General features: G+C 44.7%; 1 protein-coding gene across 22 annotated transcripts in view; it reads left to right on the forward strand.

Moving 5' to 3' along the window:
- SYTL3 (synaptotagmin like 3) overlaps window positions 1-21,298 on the forward strand; it is a 117,834-nt gene that overhangs the window by 17,272 nt on the left and 79,264 nt on the right. For 11 of the 22 annotated variants that reach the window (XM_054490262.2, XM_054490255.2, XM_054490267.2 and 8 more), the window contains 3 exons: window positions 723-1,351; window positions 3,374-3,592; window positions 18,982-19,046. In XM_054490262.2, the coding sequence (XP_054346237.2) occupies window positions 1,242-1,351; window positions 3,374-3,592; window positions 18,982-19,046 (394 nt within the window). In that variant the 5' untranslated portion in view covers window positions 723-1,241. Of the gene's footprint in view, window positions 1-722; window positions 1,352-3,373; window positions 3,593-17,204; window positions 17,432-18,981; window positions 19,047-21,298 lie in introns of those variants that run through there. The other 11 variants (XM_054490266.2, XM_054490269.2, XM_054490259.2 and 8 more) reach the window with 3 other exon arrangements.

The following is a 21,298-nucleotide window of genomic DNA, read 5'->3' on the forward strand; positions in this document are numbered from 1 at the left end:
GGTTAAGAACCTTTGCTTAAAGGAAATGCTACCTTAGAGCTCTGTTAGCCTCATTTACTAATTTGCCATGGATCATAAATTAATGTAATGCGGATATTTTTTGAAGCCCAGCAATGGAAGTTTAGCTTTTAAAGCATTGAAAGGACGTCTTATCACTAAGGGATTCACATAGATTTAATAACAAAAATGGTATTATAGGAAGTATATTGATTTGATCTTCTGCATTTTCTGGATAAAAGGATGTATGCAGAACTTTTCAGCTGTCATTAAACAAAAACAAGAGCTAATGCATAAGGCAGCTCATGAAACTTATTCAAGACCGTAAATAATTGATAGGCTGAGCTTGTGGTGGTGCTGCTTCATACCTCCTTAATTGATTAAAAATTTTTTGAGTGTTGAAGTTAATTATAAAAATAATAGCCAACAGTTGGGAATGTCATTTTTCCAATGCATCTTCAATTAGGATAATGTACATTAAACACAGACTTTTACGTCCTCTGACCACTAAAGTTATGGAATCCATATTAGGAAAATTCAAGTTTGGAAGTTTGAGGCTTTTAGAAATATGAGAAATGTTATTTAAGCAAATTTAAAATTTTACATTATCACTGTGAGCAGAAAATGCAAGGGTTTGTGTAGAATATTTTGTCTTTTTGGAAGTAATGCTGCAGAGATACTTAAGCCGAGAAAAATGTTGCCATTTTTTGTTTTCTTTTCTACAGGTATTGAACGGGCTGAGGTTTTAATGATGGTTCCTGCTGACCTGGAAGCATCTTAAGTGGAAGGTTAGCTTCTATGAGTCACTGATACTCTTTTTATTGCTATTTCTAAATTTCCTTGGCTTGAAAATTACTTCTGCTTTGCAGAAATTATCTGCTTGCAGCTGTGGATAATTTATAACAATCTCTGGTGAAACCTCAGAAAAAAGATATGCTTTTGTCTTAGATGGATGTCAGCAGCTGCAGCAGAACCCGGTGAAAACACCCCGCGGGTAGCACGAGGCTCTGCGAGCCATAACTGCGACAAACGCAGAACTTCTTGAGGCTTTCTTCTTCTAAGGAGTATGACACAGTTAAAAAGGAAAAAAGAACCACAAGCAAAACAATTGCCAATGAAATAGGAGAGGGAGCTCTTTAAACAAGGCTGGCTGTAGCTGGCCTCCGCCGCTCATCTGCAGGGCATGAGCACTTGATCCATGCAGTGAAGCTTTTCCAACCTGGGTCAACGAAAACAGAGAAGAAATGGCCCAAGAAGTAGATCTGAGTGCTCTCAAGGAGTTAGAACGCGAGGCCATTCTCCAGGTTCTGTACCGAGACCAGGCGGTTCAAAACACAGAGGAGGAGAGGATACGGTAGGCTGCCCTTCCCATGGGGTCACTTTGGGTGTTTAGCTTTCTCTGCTTGGGGCCTGCCGCCCCGTCGCCAATGCTGCTTGCTTACAAATCACTACCCACCTGCTGCTGGGCTTCGTGCCTGAGAAGGGTCCTAACGAAGGTCTGTTGGTGAAGATGATCCTCCTTATGTAACTAAACGTAGAAGACGCTCAGGAGGAGGAGGGGGGCCGCTTTTCTTATTCATTTAAAACGGTGCCTTTGAGCGGTAAGTTTGCTGTCTCCCATCGCTTGTCTGTTTGCCAACTTTGTGGGAATCCTTCAAGGGGCATTTTCAGGCTTCCAGTTTACCCCTTCTTTAAGGAAAGACCTCGGGTTAAGGGTTTTCCTACCTCATTTTTGACGGTGCTGGGAGGTGTAAAGAAAAGCAAAGAAAGCGGCTCATAAGCAGCAAATCTGATGGAATCCAGCCCTGTCTTTTCTCTTTGCTCGCTTTTGCTTCCCAGCTGGCTTTGAGGAGGGGGGGAACATAAAATAAGAACCTGCTTAGCCTGTTTCCTGACTGCTTTGCCAACAGGGAACTCTTCCTTGTCTGTCTCTAAGCTGCATGGGCCATTTGATGCGGGTCAGCATTTAGAAAAGCATGCTGAACTCTTGCAGAGCAGTGTTCCGCCTTAGCTGTCAAGATCCATCTTTAAACAGGTTGGCGCTTGTTTATCAATGTCTATGGAGGAAGTGAGGGTTTGGTTTCTAATGGCAGAACACATTAGAAAACAAAACTTTGGACAACCAAATGCTTGAGGAGTGAGGAGAATTTTCTGGTATAGTATTCTTCATCCTCCCTGTTATTTGAAAGCTTTCTAAGTGCACTTGTAAACTTTCTTCCGTTAAAAACTATAATACAGTCTGGGCGCGGTGGCTCATGCCTGTCATCCCAGGACTTTGGGAGTCTGAGGCGGGTGGATCACCTGAGGTCAGGAGTTTGAGACCAGCCTGGCCAACATAGTGAAACCGTGTCTCTACTAAAAATACAAAAATTAGCCGGGCAGTGGCAGGTGCCTGTAATCCCAGCTACTCAGGAGGTTGAGACAGGAGAATCTCTTGAACCTGGGAGGTGGAATTTGCAGTGAGCCGAGATCGCGCCACTGCACTCCAGCCTGGGCAATAGAGCAAGACTCTGTCTCAAACCAACAACAACAAAAAAACGAAAACAAAAACTATAATACAGTGAGAAAAGTGAAATTTTATTTGATGATGAAAGATCTTTCAGTGATTTAGAGACATCCTTTTGAATATTAACAAAGTGACATAGACATAGTGGTAACAAAGTTGTGTTTCAAAGGGTACTAATTCTAGGGTAGATCCTGAAAGTTGAATTTTAAATTGCATTTCTGATGTCATCTTGTTTCTTGGGATTGGCTCATCTCTTCTACAAGCAGGTATCACAAACATTCATAAAAGAGCGTGCTAGTTAATGACACCTTTTTGGTCCAATACAGTATCTCTTTGCACTATGGCTATTTGTCTAGGGGAGTGGGCTGACCACTCATTTAAAAAAAAAAATGTAGCAAAAGCATAGCATCAGTTGATTTTATTGGGTAACTTATACCAATAGCAGGGATGTATGCTATGTATTTCTAAATCGTTCCATGCCTTGCAGATTAGAATGGATGCTGTTTTCGGTGTCTTTTCCTCTCCTTTCACTATTCTTGCTTACTATCATAACAGCCTTTGGGCAGGAAGGGATGAACCTAGCAGGGAGCTTCTCTGCACCAGGCATGTTATTTATACTTTGCCATTTAGTCCTCACAGCAACCCCAGGAGGTAAGGTCATATCGCCTGTTTCACGGTTCAGGAAACCCTTGAGCCTCGACTCTGAGATACTGAGTGAGAGCCCAGTTCACACGGCGATGTTGGAGCCCAGGGATGTCGAATGCCAAAGCACCTTCCCTTGCCATGGGGGGTACTGCCTGGGCTCTTGCCCTGCAGCCTGAGATCAGGTGTTCCATCTAATAGTATCTTCTTTAACTCCGTGGGCTGCAGGAAACTAAAAACACACATGCAGCATCTCCGGTGGAAAGGAGCGAAGAACACGGACCGGGAGTACAAAGAGAAGTGCTGTGCACGCTGCCAGCAGGTGCTGGGGTTCCTGCTGCACCGGGGCGCTGTGTGCCGGGGCTGCAGCCACCGCGTGTGCGCCCACTGCCGAGTGTTCCTGAGGGGAACCCATGCCTGGAAGTGCACGGTGTGCTTCGAGGACAGGTGAGCATGGCTGGTGGTTGGATCCCTCCCACTGACTCAGGTCTCAGAGGAGGCCTCTTTACAAACTGCTCATAAAGAAAGCACTCACTCCTCACCTTCAGCCAGTAAATGTGTACCGAGTGCCTGATAGGGAGCTACCTTTCTAGCCTTGGAAGTTATCTTCATCTAAAAATAAATTTTATTATATAGCAACATTTTTTTCATTTACAGAAGTTTGGGCCAAGTGTGGTGGCTCATGACCGTAATCCTAGCACTTTGGGAGGCCAAGGTGGGTGGATTGCTGGAGCCCAGGAGTTTGAGTCCAGCCTGGGCAACATAGTGAGACCCTGTCTCTACAAAAAATACAAAAATTAGCCAAGTGTGGTGGTGCATGCCTGTAGTCCCAGCTACTTGGGAGGCTGAGATGAGAGGATCACTTGAACCTGGGAGCTGTGATTGTACCACTGCACTCCAGCCTGGGCAACAGAGTGAGAACCTGTTTAAACAACCAAAGTTTGTTAAGTCTAAGGATGGGCTAACCCAGGAGTTCAGATTCATTTGGATCTCTTAACTAAGTGCTGTCATTTTCTTAGCACTTAATTTATCTCCTTCAGTACCAGTGGAGTAAATGATAATCTAGGGAATATTGGAGTTATCATCTGAGGCTTTAAATAGTGCCTTTTTGAAGCTGACCTGTCTTTGATACTCAGGTAAAGAAATGGACGTGCTTCCCATTAGTGACAGACTGAATCTACATTTATAGTTGTCAATTGGTGTTAGGGGGTTTTAATACCAGTTTTAACATGGAATTGGTGTTTTTGCACTCCCCATTCTGAAAACGATAAAGAACCGACTTGGCTTAGACTCCCATTGTTCAAAGCAAGAATGAACTGGCCATGAGCTCCGTGAAAACACTAGAGGGGTGACTCTGTCTGCTGGGGGAGAAGGTGCACAGGGACATCACAGAACTTCGGAGAAGGGAGGAATGCTAGGCTGGTGTGAATGGGAGTTGTCAGAGACCCTGAGATTTGAAAACAAGTTCTAAATATTGCCACAGATGTGTGAGTGCCCCAGGGACAAAGACTGTGGGAGGCACTTACACAGTGTGGGCATCGTGGCTGGGGTTTCTTCCCCCTAAATCGGGAGGGCTGTGTTTAACGCACGCCCTGGCATTCATCTACTTAAGTGTCCTGTCCCTTTGCAAGGCTTACTGTATTTCAATCATCTAGCCAGAGAGGTGAAGTGGTTCAACCTGATTTCTTTGCTCTTGAACTGCATCCCGTCCATTTCGCTCACAGCGTGCCAAGTCGCACGAACGGTGTCAGAATTCGCCTTCTCATCTCATGTTTCTTTGGTTTGCTGAAGCCATTGTCCTTCAGGCTTTTCCTTGCTTGAGAGCAAAAAATAATTACTGTAAGCTGCCCTGGCGACATAGCAATTCCAAATCATCTCTAGAAAGGTCTCAGGATCTTCTTCCTCATTTCAATCAACCATATATATTTGAAGTCTAGTAATAAACATTGCCGGGCAGGGTGTTACATTTCTCAGCATTTTTTCTTCTAACAATGAACTGTAAACGAAAAATCAAAACAAGAGGACAAAGTCTGAGGCAATCTCCCAGGAAGCTGACAGTGTTGAAATCTCTGCCCTAGTAAGCATTGTGTCCCAGGCACTGTAACTTTACCCTCTAAGTACATGAAATACGACTTCTAAAACCCCAGCTTCCTTATTTTGAAATGAGGATGGTTTTCAAAATACTTAAGGTCATTGCATTACTATGAGTGCATTAACAGGAGAAGTCGGGAGGGGGGAGAGCCAAGTAGTTTGTGGTGACGTGCATTTTCTTTCCCTTCGCCTTGCTCCCTGTCCCCACAGCCCTCTGTCCTCTCTCCAACTTTATCCAGTCTGGGCTGTCCTCCTCCTTTTAGGACCAAAACAAAGATGAGACTTTGTAAAACTTTAGAATATTTGACATTCATAACTGTCACACATCTGGGGACCTAGAAAAGGTTTTTGACCCCGATCATTGTCTCTCTGCTTCTTCCTTCGCTTCAGGCTCATTCCTCAAGAAAAAGTGGATCTGTGACAGGAACAAAATGAGGAAAGTTGATTTTTAAAATCAAGAAAGGGGAAGTGCTAGGGTAGCAATGACCAAAACCAACCAACCAACTCGCAGGTTGCTGCAGAACAAGAGGCCTGTGGCAGGTGTTGGCCCTGACCTTGTGTTGAGAGGTTCCAGAAGACATTTAAGATAAAGTTTCTGTCTTCAGGGAAAGTTTTCTCTTAGAGAACTGAGTGCCAAGTTGCTAAGGGCCCTGGGAGCTCAGAGAGGGAGAGATGAGGCAGGCCGAGTGGCTCAAGACGACTTCCAGAACATCCATGGTTGGAATAGTCTTTTAATGTTTTATTAAAAGCATAAAACAATCGTGTGGGGTAGCTACTACTTTCATCCTCATTTTACAGTTGAGAAAGTGGAGGATTAGAGACACAAGATGGTTTGTCCATGGTCATATCAGTAAGAACAGAGTGAAGATGGCAACCCAGGTTCCCCGGGCCCCCAGGCGTCCCTCTGAATCTCCAGTCCTCTCCTGCCTGCTGGGAGCCTTGTCCTGGGAGGGCAGAGTCATTTATTTATTTATTTTGAGATGGAGTTTCGCTCTTGTCACCCAGGCTGGAGTGCAATGGTGTGATCTCGGCTCACTGCAACCTCTGCCTCCAGGTTCAAGCGATTCTCCTGCCGCAGCCTCCCAAGTAGCTGGGATTGCAGGCACCTGCTGCCACGCCTGGCTAATTTTTGCATTTGTAGTAGAGACGGGGTTTCACCATGTTGGCCAGGCTGGTCTCGAATTCCTGACCTCAGGTGATCCGCCTGCCTGGGCTTCCCAAAGGGCTGGGATTACAGGCGTGAGTCACTGCGCCCAGTCGGCAGAGTCTTAAAAGCCACTCAGCAGAGCTTGCCTCCAAGACAGTAGGAGTTGGAGCCTGAGGATGTGCTCTTTGCCAAGCGAACACCATGCCGAAAGTCTGCCTGGTTTTGCAGGGCAAGATCAGGAGAGCGGAAGGTAAAGGTAAAAGAGCGATCTGAGAGTTGGGGCAGTGAATGAGAGGCACCGAGGGAGGAGGCTGGTGGCAATAGTGATGGAGAATGGGAGAGAAAGGAAAAGGGGAGGATGGACCTTGGTTACAGGGGATAAAAGAGAAAGGTGAAAAGTGATTCTGAGGACTGGCCAGACAGGTCGCTTGGCATGCTGAACTGGATCACGGGGCATCCGAGAACCGAAGGAACAGAAAGAGCCCAGTAATCAAAGGCACACTGGAAAGGACTTAGAAGAACAGAGGAAAGTTGTTTTCAGTAGTGAAGGGGCTGCCTGTTGTCCTCAGCAGGGGCCAGTTGGAAGAGGGTGACTTGGGAGGAGAAGTAAAGAAGTTAAAAGCAGAAACATCCTTGTTTTCCACTGATGTTTCTTCCCATGGAATGTATTGACACTTTCTGCAGTGAAATGGCAGATGGTAACAATTAAGTTGAAATATCAAGGAGGAGACTATGCTTTGTATATGTTTGTTTTAGCTTCGTTTAAAAAAAATAAGATTAAGCTTGATGATTTATGTTTGCATTAATTTTTTTCTATTAAAACTAATATACTATGTCATAACAAATTCCACGTCCAAGAGAAACCTGGTCTTCTCCCTTAAGATTGCTGAGGAATTACTCTTGTTCAGACTTGTTTCCTTCAAATTGTGATCTTCTTTTCATGCTTTGTAATTGCTGTGACCACAACAAATCGATGATTCTTCAGCTTCAGGTATCTGTGGACACGCTGCCTGTTTCGTTAGGAACATTTTGCTGCCAGTCAGGTGCTTTAGAACCAAATTGGTTTGTACAGAGAATTCTGTAAGTTGCGAATATTTTAACAATAATAAAGGTGCAATGGAGCTTATATACCATCATTAGAACAGAAGGTTTCAACTTGCAGCAGGTGATACTGTTGATTTCAGGATACTTTCCTGAATTGCTCAAATTTGTCTCGTGTACCACACCTGATGCCAACAAAGAGCGGCTTAAGTGTGTTCGGTTGAAAAACTGATCCAGACCTTGGCATTTTATTATTATGTCCTTAGTTCTCAGGTTGAGTCTTGAGTTATTGCTGCAGAGCAGTAGTGGTTAAAATAAGATCTTGGAATTTATTAAAAGGGAGATGAGCTGGATGTGGTCATCCACGAGATCATGGATGTGGTGTGCATGCCTGTGGTCCCAGTTACTCATGGAATGCCCAAGCGGTCACATAAGCCCAGGAGTTTGAGGCCAGCCTGGCCAACATAGTGAGACCTCGTCTCTGAAACAACTTAAAAAGATTTTTTGTTGTTGTTGTCATTCAGCATTTCAGATAAGGACTTAGATGTAAAGATATTGTTACAGGATGATGCGTTGTATTTTCTGCATTGCATGAAATAATTTTTATTGAAAATCAAGTGACATTTCAAAGGAAATTCTATTCTAATTATGTTTCTGCCTAAAGTAAACTTCCCAGATTTTAGAAAATGTAATCTTTTAAATTTCAGACTGGTATTCCCAGTACTTTTATAATCCCATGTTTTGATAAAATATTGAATCATCATTTTATATTCACAAAGGCAAATAACTAGTGTATGAGAATGGGATAATTCACTCTCACTCATGAAAATATATCTACTCTTCAAGTGAGTAAAAGGTCTAACTCTACTAACTCTATAAAAGATTGAAAAGAAATTGAATGCAGTAGAGTTGGCAAGGGAAGATTTTAGCCTGGTGCCAAGGTTAAGATGACATTTGTCTACTGACTGTTTCCTGTTTCAAAACCTTATTTCTTTTTTTCCCCTCTAAATCCTACTTTTAACATTGTTGGCCAGCCGCGGTGGCTCACGCCTGTAATCCCAGCACTTTGGGAGGCTGAGGCAGGTGGATCACTTGAGGTCAGGAGATCAAGACCATCCTGGCTAACACAGTGAAACCCCGCCTCTACTGAAAATACAAAAATTAGGCCGGGCACAGTGGCGGGCACCTGTAATCCCAGCTACTGGGGAGGCTGAGACAAAAGAATTGCTTGAACCGGGAGGCGGAGGTTGCAGTGAGCGGAGATCACGCCACTGCACTCCAGCCTGGGTGACAGACTCAATCTCAAAAAAAAAAAAGAAATTTATAGAGTACTTTTTTTTTTTTTTTTTTTTTTTTTTGAGATGGAGTCTCACTGTGTCACCCAGACTGGAGTGCAGTGGCGTGATCTTGGCTCACTGCCAGCTCTGCCTCCTGGATTCACGCCATTCTCCTGCCTCAGCCTCCCAAGTAGCTGGGACTACAAGTGCCCGCCACCATGCCTGGCTATTTTTTTTTTGTATTTTTAGTAGAGACGGGCTTTCACCGTGTTAGCCAGGATGGTCTTGATCTCCTGACCTAGTGTTCCGCCCTCCTCAGCCTCCCAAAGTGCTGGGATTACAGGCGTGAGCCACCGCGCCCGGCCTATGGAGTACTTTTTGGGAAAAAAAAAAAAAGTTTCTTTTGTGTTTACTAAAAGGAATGCTTTGACAATAGTGTGTGTGTCATTCTTCTTGTTGAAATTGAACTGTATTCTGTAGTCAGCACTTGATTAGTTAGGGAAAGTCCTGCCTTTAAAACCTTTTTGAGAACCAGTGAGCTTTCTGTGCATTGTCTTTTGTTAATATGGTCTGTTGTCACCTTACTTAGTTCAGCTGAAACCTGTCACCCTGTAAGGGAGGGGAGCCCCAAGAGAGTTTTTCTGGGCTGGCATTTTGCATGGTAGCCAAGACAGTTTAGCATCCAGGGTTCACACCAAGAATGGTTTATAGATGATTTTATCGGTGGCTCATGCCTGTAATCCCATCACTTTGGGAGGCTGAGGCGGGTAGATCACTTGAGGTCAGGAGTTCAAGACCAGCCTGGCCAACATGGTGAAACCCCATCTCTACTGAAAATACAAAACTTAGCCGGGCATGATGGTGCACACCTGTAATCCCAGCTACTCTGGAGGCTGAGGCAGGAGAATCTCTGGAACCTGGGAGGCAGAGGTTGCAGTGAGCTGACAGCGAGACTCAGTCTAAAAAAAAAAAAAAAAGCCAATCATTTTGAAATCTCTGTATTTTTATAATTATTATCTATATGTTATACAGCATCTCTTTCCATAATTATTTTTGTTACCTTCAGTGTTTTCTAATTATATTTACAACAATATTTTAAACCAACTTTGCATTTTATAACTGATTCAAGTGCTCATTGCTAGTCTTTGGAGACCATGATTTCCCAGTTTGCAAGTTCTTTATTTTGATTCATTTTGCAAGCAATTGAATTGCCTCCTTAGGAAGTTTTTCCTCATGCCTGTAATCCCAGCACTTTGGGAGGCAAAGGCGGGCAGATTGCCTAAGCTTAGGAGTTCATGACCAGCCTGGGCAACACGGTGAAACCCTGTCTCTACTAAAATACAAAAAATGAGCCGGGCATGGTGGCATGCACCTGTAATCCCAGCTACTTGGGAGGTTGAGGCAGGAGAATTGCTTGAACCTGGGAGGCAGAGGTTGCAGTGAGCCGAGATTGCACTACTGCACTCCAGCCTGGGTGACAAAGCAGGATTCTGTCTCAAAAAAAAAAAAAAAGTTTTTCCCCAGGGGAGGACTGTGAGAAGTGTATTTTCCACATCGTTGCATATTTGAGAGTTGCTTTCTGTGGTCTTCCTTCATGAGGAATGATTTCACTGGGTTTTAAGTCCTGGGTTGCCACTGTTTACTCAGTAAATGCAGCCATGTTGCCTTTTGGAATTTAACCTTATGGAGACAGCTGATGCTAGTTTTATTTTTATTTCATTGTTTATCACCTGATTTTTATGTACAAGAAACATACTGGGTTTTTCGTTTCTTTTTTTTTTTTTTTTTTGGCAGAGACTGCAGCCTTATTCTCTTTTAAAACTTTTTATTTAGTTGGTTTTTAATTTTTTTAATTTATTTTTTTTGAGACTGAGTCTCACTCTGTCGCCCAGGCTGGAGTGCAGTGGCACAATATCAGCTCACTGCAACCTCCGCCTCTTGGGTTCAAGTGAGTCTCCTGCCTCAGTTTCCCTAGTAGCTGAGATTACAGGTGTGTGCTACCACGCCCAGCTAACATTTTGTATTTTTTTTGTAGAGATAGGGGTTTCACCTTGTTGGCCAGGCTGGTCCCTAACTCCTGGCCTCAAGTGATCTGCCCGTCTCGGCCTCTCAAACTGCTGGAATTTCAGGTGTGAACCACTTCACCCGGCCTAGTTAGTTTTTTTTAGAGACAGGGTGTCACTCTGTCACCCAGGCTAGAGTACAGGGCATGATCATAGCTCACTGCAGCCTCAAATGCCTGGGTTCAAGAGCTCTTCCTGCCTCAGCCTCCCAAGTAGCTGGGACTCCAAGTACGCACCACCACATCTGGCTGATATAGATATGTTTTAAGACAAGGTCTTGCTATGTTGTCCAGGCTGGTCTTGAACTCCTAGCTTCAAGTGACCCTCCTGCCTTGGCCTCTCGAAGTGCTGGGATTACAGGTGTGAGCCACCATGCCCAGTTATTTTTTTTTCTGTATCCTTTTTATTAAAACAGTTTCTAATATGTGTCTGGGAATGAGGTGTTTGTGGATTAAGGGCCGTTCTTTTGAGCTGCTCCCTCTTGGGTCTCCTGGGTTTTTATTTCGGTTTAACTCAGTCATGCTTTCCTCAGTCAAGTCTGATTGTTCTCAAGATGCTTTCATGCCACTGACACAGCTTCTTTGGGAACAGCATTTTTTTTTTTTTTTTTTTTTTGAGACGGAGTCTCGCTCTGTTGCCCAGGCTGGAGTGCAGTGGGGCAATCTCAGCTCACTGCCAGCTCCACCTCCCGGGTTCATGCCATTCTCCTGTCTCAGGCTCCCGAGTAGCTGGGACTATAGGCACCCGCCACCACACCTGCCTAATGTTTTGTATTTTTAGTAGAGACGGGGTTTCACCATGTTAGCCAGGATGGTCCCAATCTCCTGACCTCACAATCTACTGCCTCGGCCTCCCAAAGTGCTGGGATTACAGGTGTGAGCCACCGCACCCCGCCGGGAACAGCTTTGAAGGCATAAGTTGGCTTCCTTTTCCCTTTGTATTAATAATCATCTTCCTCAGGCCGGGCGTGGTGGCTCATGCCCGTTATCCCAGCACTTTGGGAGGCCGAGCTGGGCAGATCACCTGAGGTCAGGAATTCAAGTCCAGCTTGGCCAACATGGTGAAACCCTGTCTCTACTAAAAATACTAAAATTAGTTGGATGTGGTGGCAGGCGCCTGTAATCCCAGCTACTCCGGAGGCTGAGGCAGGAGAATCACTGGAACCTAGGAGGTGGAGGTCGCAGTGAGCCGAGATTGCACCACTGCACTCCACCCTGGGTTACATAGCGAGACTGTGTCTCAAAATAATAGTAATGATAATCTTCTTCCTTAACATTTAATGTCTTTTTCTTTCTCTTTCACGTTCTGGCAAGTGTCTCTGCCAAGTCAGCCTCACAGATTCAACTTTCTAGCCTGCCGGTGCTCTTTTCTGCTGATGAAACAGAGTTCATTTGGCTTTGGCTCTGTTAGTTTATGAAATATTCGCTTATTGTAGTCCCGCCGTCTCTTCATCCTGGCTCTTCCTTCTATCTTGCTGTTTCTTTTCCTCAGAGGTGGGTCTTAGGTGTTTTTGGAGGCTGACTGCTTTCTGAAAGTTCCCTCTGGTTCCACAGTGATGCATGGTCACAGAAGTTGCTGGCCTGGTCTTCTGGACTCCACGTACCCTGACTATGGCGTTTTATCGGAAGCTCTTGGTTGTCTCTTTAGAAAGCCAGGTTGAGGGGTTGCCCACAGAGAGCATGTGCTCCTGCTTTTGGCCTTCTCGTCACCCCTCTGTCATGGTGGATCCCCCTTCTTAGGTCTACAGGGAGAGGACAGGTGGGGGCACAGCATCTAACCATTTTTATCGTCAAGGCCTTAAACAAGTACAGCTCTGTCCAGCTGCAGTAGAATTTTTCTTACTTTCATTGACGGGTTATCTGATGTACCAGACCAGGAGTCACAAACTTGACATCAACAGACGACAGACAGGGCACAGACGTTGTTTGTTTTGACCTGCGCAGTGTTTAATATTGATCATTTTAGTGCTTTAAAATGGGTGTGTATCCTCTGGTTAAGCAAGTTCCCACCCCTCCCTGTTGTCTCCCTTCCCAGCCCCCTTCCCTCATTTACAGTTTCTGCTTGGGCCCTCAGTGTGTGGCCCTGCCCGACACAGTTAGAGGGCATGACACCTACTCAATTTCAGTGCACACTGCTACAAGGCTACACCTATTTTGGATCCCACCTTATCTCTTTAATTCTAAGGATGCCCCCTGCAGAGGGGAGGACATTCATTCATTCACTGGGGCTGTAATGTGCCTGGCCAGAGCTTGTAGCTGTGAATATAGCACTGGATGTAACAGCAGGGCACCTGCCTTCTCTCCGAGTTTAAGCGAGGGAGGGTTATTCGTGTTTTGTAAGAAGTGTTGGTGACAGCTTGATAAAAACCCTTTCTTTATCTTCATCTTGATACTGACTCCTTTGATAGTTACCTAGGATTCAATCACAATGATCAGTCTTTTTTTTCCTGTAAGGACGTCGAAATCAGATCAATTGAGCTGGTGGAAAAAAACAAGTATTTTGCTTTGTAACTATGAACCATTTTAGATGCAAGACTAGTTGAAGTAGGGCCGGTCACAGGGGCTCACGCCTGTAATCCCAGCACTTTGGGAGGCCGAGACGGGTGGATCACGAGGTCAGGAGATTGAGACCATCCTGGCTAACACGGTGAAACCCCGTCTCTACTAAAAATACAAAAATAAATTAGCCAGGCGCAGTGGTGGGCGCCTGTAGTCCTAGCTACTCAGGAGGCTGAGGCAGGAGAATGGTGTGAACCCAGAAAGCGGAGCTTGCAGTGAGCCGAGATGGCGCCACTGCACTCCAGCCTGGGCGACAGAGCGAAACTCCATCTCACACACACACACATGCACACGCACACACACACACACACACACACAAAACTCCACAGAAATGAGCCGGTTGTGGTGGTGGGCGCCTGTTACCCCAGCTACTCGGGAGGCTGAGGCAGGAGAATCACTTGAACCCGGAAGGCAGAGGTTGCAGTGAGCCGAGATCATGCCATTGCACTCCAGCCTGGGTGACAAGAATGAAACTCCGTCTCAAAAAAAAAAAGGAAAAAGACTATGTGAAATAAAAAAGTAAAAATCCAACTATATGCATGCATAGGACTAATTTAGCTAGGAATTACTGAGCAGTTGGACAAACTATCATGAAAAAATTAGGTTGATCTCAGTTTTACAATACGCAGCTTCTGCTGCTGCTGCTGCTTTTTTTTTTTTTTAATTTTATTTGAGATATGGTCTCACACTGTTGCCCAGGCTGGAGTGCAGTGGTGCAATCTTGGCTCACTGTAAATTCCACCTCCTGGGCTCAAGCAGTCCTCCCACTTCACCCTCCTGAGGAGCTGGGACTACTGGCATGCACCACCGTGTCTGGCTAATTTTTGTATTTTTGGTAGGGATGTTGCACAGGCTGGTCTGGAACTCCTACGTTCAAGCAGTCCTCTTGCCTCGGCCTCCGAAAGTGCTGAGATTACAGACATGTCCCACCAATGTGACTTCTTGATTTGAAGTTTTTGTACTTCATGTGTCTAAAGGGCTCTCTGGAGACCTCCTTGCCACTGGGGTACTGGTTGGAGAGCAGTTCTGCACAGGAGATGTGCTTCTTTAGGGATTTGAAGAATCCTGGCTGTGCAGACCAATTTTCTACTTTTTGTCAGTTGAATGGTGAAAATACATTAAGCAACTCTAGGGACATCATGCTGACTTTTCTTAGAACATACGGTGTAGATGCAGTAGCTTAGCCACCTGCGGATGCAAGCAATTTAGATGCAAAATGCATTATAACACGTGTGTTTGGCTCACTGCTTGGTGTTAGTAATGAAGTCAAAATGTTTTCTGGTAGGGTCCCCCATTCATCTTATTGAACGTTTGTGTGCTAGAATTTGCAAAGTGTTTTTCAACACTTTGATAATGAAATGACAGCATTAGCAGAATTCAGGGCTGTGAAAATGGATGCTAAAACCCCCAGAAGTTTATTAAGAGCCATCTAGGCATCCAGTGCTTGGCATTTGTAATTCTAGTGATCCTCATGTAATTAATGTGAAGGTCAGTCATGGGTCAGGTCTCCTGATTCTATAGCTTCGGCCCTCCCCACCACCCTAGGCTTTTGCCTTTTGAGATATATTTATGGGCTGACTGAAAAAATTTTAAAGAAGTAAGTAATGATTCTGAAAAGTTTAAGGGCACAAATTTATTGCTGAACTCATAAATCTCCCAAGAAACTTTCATAACCTCATTCTGATTTAATCACCTGGGAAGAAGTGCTAGATGCTTTCTTTGGTTACTAATGAATCACACTACCCTGTGTTGGCCCTGACGTGGACAGAGACTACAGGATCTATCACCTCTATCATAGACTCTAAGGGCAATGAGTGGTCCTCCTTTGTAAATTGGGATTAGGCCAGGTGTGGTGGCTCACACCTGTAATCCCAGCACTTTGGGAGGCCAAGGCAGGCAGATCACTTGATGCCAGGAGTTCAAGACCAGCCTGGCCAACATAGTGAAACCCTGTCTCTACAAAAAATACAAAACTTAGCCAGGCATGGTGGTGCATGCCTGTAGTCTCAGCTACTTGGGAGGTTGAGGAGGGAGGATCACTTGGACCTGGGAGGTTGAGGCTGCAGTGAGACGAGATTACGCCACTACACTCCAGCCTGGGCGATAGAATGAGACCCTGTCTCAAAGGAAAAAAAAAAAAAGTTTTGGGATTAGTGCAGACAGGGAATCCTTACAAAAGATATTGTGGAATAATTGCTTATGAAGCCGCTGATTTTGCAAGAAATGGAGACCTGGGCCAAACCTAGTATTCAAAGGAAACAGCCTCAGATGCAAAAAGTGCTGGTTGTCATATGGTTTAGGGGCAAAAATACTGTGGTATTTTTACTTTCTATTCTTTAATCACAGATAGGCCCAAGAGATCCTCGAGTTTGTGCCCAAATCTCTATATGCCAAATTAGCTCCTGCTTAAACTGTGCAAGTAATCAGCTGGAATTAAATGAGATTAGATGGTTATATTAGATGATTCGCGCTGGGTGACTAGGATTTTAATTTATCTACTACTTGTGTAAGTTCTGAAACCAGGGCTGGAGTCCTTTCAATGATTTGCAATGTTCATTCACTTAGGTGCTTTCACCTTTTGCTCTTCCCTCCCCTTAGCTGTTTTTCATTTTCTGTGATTGTATGTCTGTCTGTGTGTGTGTTTACTTATCGATGTTGTCCCCCTGTCTGATTAGCTCAGTCAACTGTAGCATCTCAGATATGGATATTTTGGGCCCAATGGTAACGGGCTGGAGCATGTGAGAGGAGATGAGCTGAAATGGGTCACTCACCGGAAAAGCAATTCTGCAAGTAAGGTGTGTTTATCAGGCGGGGCCTTGTAATTCCTGCCCTTTGGATTTGCTTTCCTGTCCCCTCCTCTAAGGATTAGACCTTGTTCTGTTTGCCAGGACTGAAGAGGCATCTTTAGAAATTGAATATGGAGAGGTGCAGCCCTTCAAAGGCATGGGAATTTACCACCCATGACTCCCTCTAGACTTGCCGTGATTTTTTATATTCTGCTTCCCACAAGTGCTCCAGGGGAAAACTTCTGCCTAGAGGCTGAGATTGCCTTAAGGTGTTTTGTGTTGATGTAAGGGATTAGATAATTGAGTTTCTGACTTTATAGATGCAAACTTTTCCCCGTCTCTCTAGAGACATATCACAGTTGTACATTTTATATATTTTTGGCTCTGAATGGTAATGACTGATTACCAAAATTCTGTTATAGGCCAGACGCTGTGGCCCGTGCCTGTAATCCCAGCACTTTAGGAGGCCAAGGCAGGTGGATTGCTTGAGCTCAGGAGTTTGAGACCAGCCTGGGCAACATAGCAAAACCCCGTCTCTACAAAAAAAAAAAAAAAAAAAACCACAAAAATCAGCCAGGTGTGGTGGCACGTGCCTTTAGTCTCAGCTACTCAGGAGACTGAGGTGGGAGGATCGCTTGAGCCTGGGAGGCAGAGATTGCAATGAGCCGAGATTGTGCCACTGCACTCCAGCCTCAACAACAGAGCCAGACCCTGTCTCAAAAAAATTATGTTATGAAATTCTTAGATGCTCTGTCTGTATTTTCCTTGATCTAGTCACTAAGTATTGGTAGTAATCATTTATGTACTAATCAGAAAATAGTAGTGTCTAACCAGATGAAGGAGAGAGTTGATGTCTCCTGACAATTACTAGCACTTCATAGAGAAAGATAGCATATTTTGAAAAACGTGCAGATTGGCATATATTTGTGATTTTACTTACATTAGCAAGCATTAATTTTTTTAAAAATCCACTTGAGTTCATATATAGCCTAAAAGAACCTAATGGAGAATTTATTTCAGTTAATACTGTAATTTGTAGAAGAGAATTAGTCATGAGTTGAAGTTTTAATTTTTTTCTTAAATTTGCATAACAGAGGAATTGGCCAGTTTTGTGGCACATTATTTTAAGGATGTGAAGATCTTATAATATTCACATGTTTGCCTTTTTATATCCTAAAAGGATATTAACAGTTCTGCCTTTCTGAGATCGAGGTTGAGTATGGATTTCCCAGAAAACCAAGAGGAAAACCCATGTGAGGACGTCAGTTTGGAGCAGTTAGCGTCTCGAGTGCCCTCCGTGCTGTCATGCATATGACTAAGATGGTAGGAGTTCAAGTCCTGCCATAGGGAGCTGCTGTCAGACCAGTGGGCCAAACAGGCCTCCTTTCCCCTGATTCACAAGTGGTCTGCTCAGGTGGATCGCCTGAGGTCAGGAGTTTGAGACCAGCTTGGCTAACATGGCAAAAACCCATCTCTATTAAAAATACAAAAATTAGCCGGGTGTGGTGGCGGGCACCTGTAGTCCCAGCTACTCTGGAGGCTGAGGCAGGAGAATCGCTTGAACCCACGAGGGGGAGATTGAAGTGACTTGAGATCGTGCCACTGCACTCCAGCCTGGGCGACCAGAAAAACAACAACAACAACAAAAACAAGTTGTCCACTCAGATTTAAGTCCCCAAATCTCCATCAACACACATTGATCCCATATCCCATACTTCAGGTCCTCCCAAGAATCTTCTCAGGTAACCCTGCTCTGTGGGCTCTTGGAGAATGTTGTAAACAAAAACTAACCTTAGCTTAACCTACAACTGATCTCCCTCCAAGCCCAATGCATAACATCGAGTTTTCCTGTAGCCTATCACTCGTGCCAGAGCTTCCCACAGTTGACATGATACATTGGTCATTTGTGGTGGTGGTGAGATGGAGGCCTGCTCTGTCACCCAGGCTGGAGTGCAATGATGCAATCTCGGCTCACTGCAACTTCCGTCTCCCAGGTTCAAGCGAAAATTCTCCTGCCTCAGCCTCCCGAGTAGCTGGGATTACAGGCATGTGCCACCATGCCTGGCTAATTTTGTATTTTTAGTAGAGACAAGGTTTTGCCATGTTGGCCAGGCTGGTCTCGACTTCCTGACCTCAAGTGATCCACCCACCTCGGCCTCCCAAAGTACTGGGATTACAGGCATGAGCCACCGCACCTGGCCGATACATTGGTCATTTTGATGATAATAATTTTGTTTCTCTTTGTGTATTTGTTCACAAAATATTAAGTACTGGATTTGTGCTGGGCACAAGTATATGTTAATATGCTTAACATATTTTTTTTTTTTTTTGAGACAGAGTCTGGCTCTGTCGCCCAGGCTGGAGTGCAGTGGCGCGATCTCAGCTCACTGCAAGCTCCGCCTCCTGGGTTCACGCCATTCTCCTGCCTCAGCCTCCTGAGTAGCTGGGACTACAGGCGCCTGCCACCACGCCTGGCTAATTTTTTGTATTTTTAGTAGAGACGGGGTTTCACCGTGTTAGCCAGGATGGTCTTGATCTTCTGACCTCGTGATCTGCCTGCCTCGGCCTCCCAAAGTGCTGGGATTACAGGCATGAGCCACCGCACCTGGCCCATATTCACATATTATACATTGAACGTACATATGACATGCAAGATAAAACACATGGCAGTGGGAGTTGCACGGCTTTACTGCTGATACTGAAATCACTTCGCCTCTATGGGGAACCTGTAAAGTTAAGGGTTTAAGCCAGGAGATTGCTGAGGTCCATTGCAAGAGTAATATTTTGTGACCTTACCTAACTCTTAAGAGGGGTAAATATAGCACTATTCATATCTTCTCTCTCTGAAGCTTCCTTTCTGCTCATTTTTTCAGGAATGTCAAAATAAAAACTGGAGAATGGTTCTATGAGGAACGAGCCAAGAAATTTCCAACTGGAGGTAAATGCTCTTTACTTTTTTAGTAAAGTAAAATGATCTATTCCTAGTTTTAAAATATTTGATGTTAAGACGTTCGAATATAAGCCACATGATGGGTTTAGTCTGCGGGCCCCCATGTCTTGCCGTTCCATTTGCTGATGCTCTCACTGTAACTCACGCCACTCATTCCCTCTGCTCGCTACTCTTCCTTCTGCTGAATTTCCACTTCTGATGTTGGCCCCATTCTTTTTTTTTTGAGACGAAGTCTCATTCTGTCGCCAGGCTGGAGTGCAGTGGCACAATCTCGGCTCACTGCAACCTCTGCCTCCTAGGTTCAAGCGATTTTCCTGCCTCAGCCTCCCGAGTACCTGGGATTACAGGCGCGTGCCACCACGGCCGGCTAATTTTTCTATTTTTAGTAGAGATGAGATTTCACCGTGTTAGCCAGGATGGTCTCGATCTCCTGACCTCGTGATCCGCCCGCCTCAGCCTCCCAAGGTGCTGGATTATAGCACTGCGCCCGGCCAGGTTGGCCCCATTCTTTAAGGCTCGTGCACCAGGAGGTTTCCCTGGCTTCCTGCTTCTAGGCGTGATGTCCTCTCCTCTGAAACACCATCAGCGCTGGGTTTGTAATTCTCTTCTGTAATTGTTGCAAAGTTCCTTATATTGTAGCATTGTTTGTGCACTTCTGTTTCTCTCTACCAGTAGTAACTGTGATTTAAAAATCTTGTTAGCCTGTATTGCACCAAAGCACAATACCTTGTTTATAATACTTGAGCAAGATGATTGAATCAGTGAAGACCACAGTGAGTGAAGAGCATTTGAACTGAGCAGAGGTTGATGGTTGTGGAGTGAGCGCATGTTGCGATAATATGGATGGAAGTGTGCATTTCGTCTGTATACTATGAATGTCTTATAATGAGATGTTGACCTAAAGAAGGAAACTGAGGCAAAACTAATACACGTGGAGAGTTTATTTGGGCCAAGGCTGAGGTCTGCAGCCCAGGAAACACTTCCGAGGGCTCTGGAGAACAAATGAGAGAGAAGGGTGAATCAGGAGAGGGGCGATTACAAAAGCTGGTTTTCAGGAATTCTCATGGGTTTACGGAAATACCATTGACTCATGATTGGCTATCCATTGCTGAGCTATAGGCTGTGGGTGATGGTGTCAGTGTGTGGCATTGTTAGCATAATTTATGGCTATTGGTGGTGATGCTCAGTCTAGAATCCATAGAGCAAGTGGCTTTGAAATGACTAGTTAGCCCAAGTTGGGGGACGTGATTGTGGGCTCATTCAGTGTCTCTCTAGGCCTGATACTTTAAAGGGGGCTTGCATTTCTTAGATTAAAAGTTTATTTTCTTTTTCAAAAGTATTTGCAATGTATGGTGTGCCAGTGTAATTGGTAGCTAGGACCTGGAACTGTGGAGAGGACGATTTGTGCTTTGATCACAGAAGTGCTGTGATGGGGCATCAGGACAAAGGCGCACACAGGCACCGTCACAGTGGAGGGCAGGCAGGTACTGTGGGAACATCTGACGGTATCAGGGACGCGGGCAGCACCCCTCCTCTGTGATGTGATGATGGGGACCTAGACTCACAGCCTGACTCAGAGGGCAGCGGTGGCTCTTTTCTAGAAAAAGTGGCAATTTGCAGGTAGGGAAATAAGCCATAGAACCTCACCCAAAAATTTGTTGGCAGTAAAGGAAGCCATTCATTTGGGTTGATATTCAGCTTTTATAAGGGGTGGATTTGCCCAGGTGTAGATTTGGTTGGTACTAAATTATCCCATGGCTTATATTCCTGGCTTTTCTTAAGAAAAAAAAAATGCTGCTTCTGCCAAGTTTATTGGAAACCTGGAGGAAAAAAATAATACTAAGGGTCATGTCAGGCAATGGAATGAAGCAAGGTTGCTGTTTCCTCTAAGCCAGTGTTTCTCAACACCTTCTTACCGCCACCCTCTCCCCTACCCCACACAGTGTTTTTAGACACTTTTTCAAAGTTGCTACGATAACATTTTGATATCACAGATATCATATATCTATGTACTGAGGCCTTTTGGAGAGCCACAGACTGTTGAAATAGCTAAGATTTGCTACCAATCTTTGTCCCCTTAGGGGTGCCATCATCCCATGTGGAATGTGTGACCTTGGCAAAGCAGCTGCAGCACAGGACTTTTCTCTGTTTTTATTGCTTTTATGTTTCTCTCTCTCTTTTTTTTTTTTTTGAGACAGAGTCCCGTTCTGTCATCCAGGCTGGAGTGCAGTGGCATGATC

The sequence above is a fragment of the Pongo pygmaeus genome, chromosome 5, assembly GCF_028885625.2.
Source record: "Pongo pygmaeus isolate AG05252 chromosome 5, NHGRI_mPonPyg2-v2.0_pri, whole genome shotgun sequence".
Classification (NCBI taxonomy): Eukaryota; Metazoa; Chordata; class Mammalia; order Primates; family Hominidae; genus Pongo; species Pongo pygmaeus.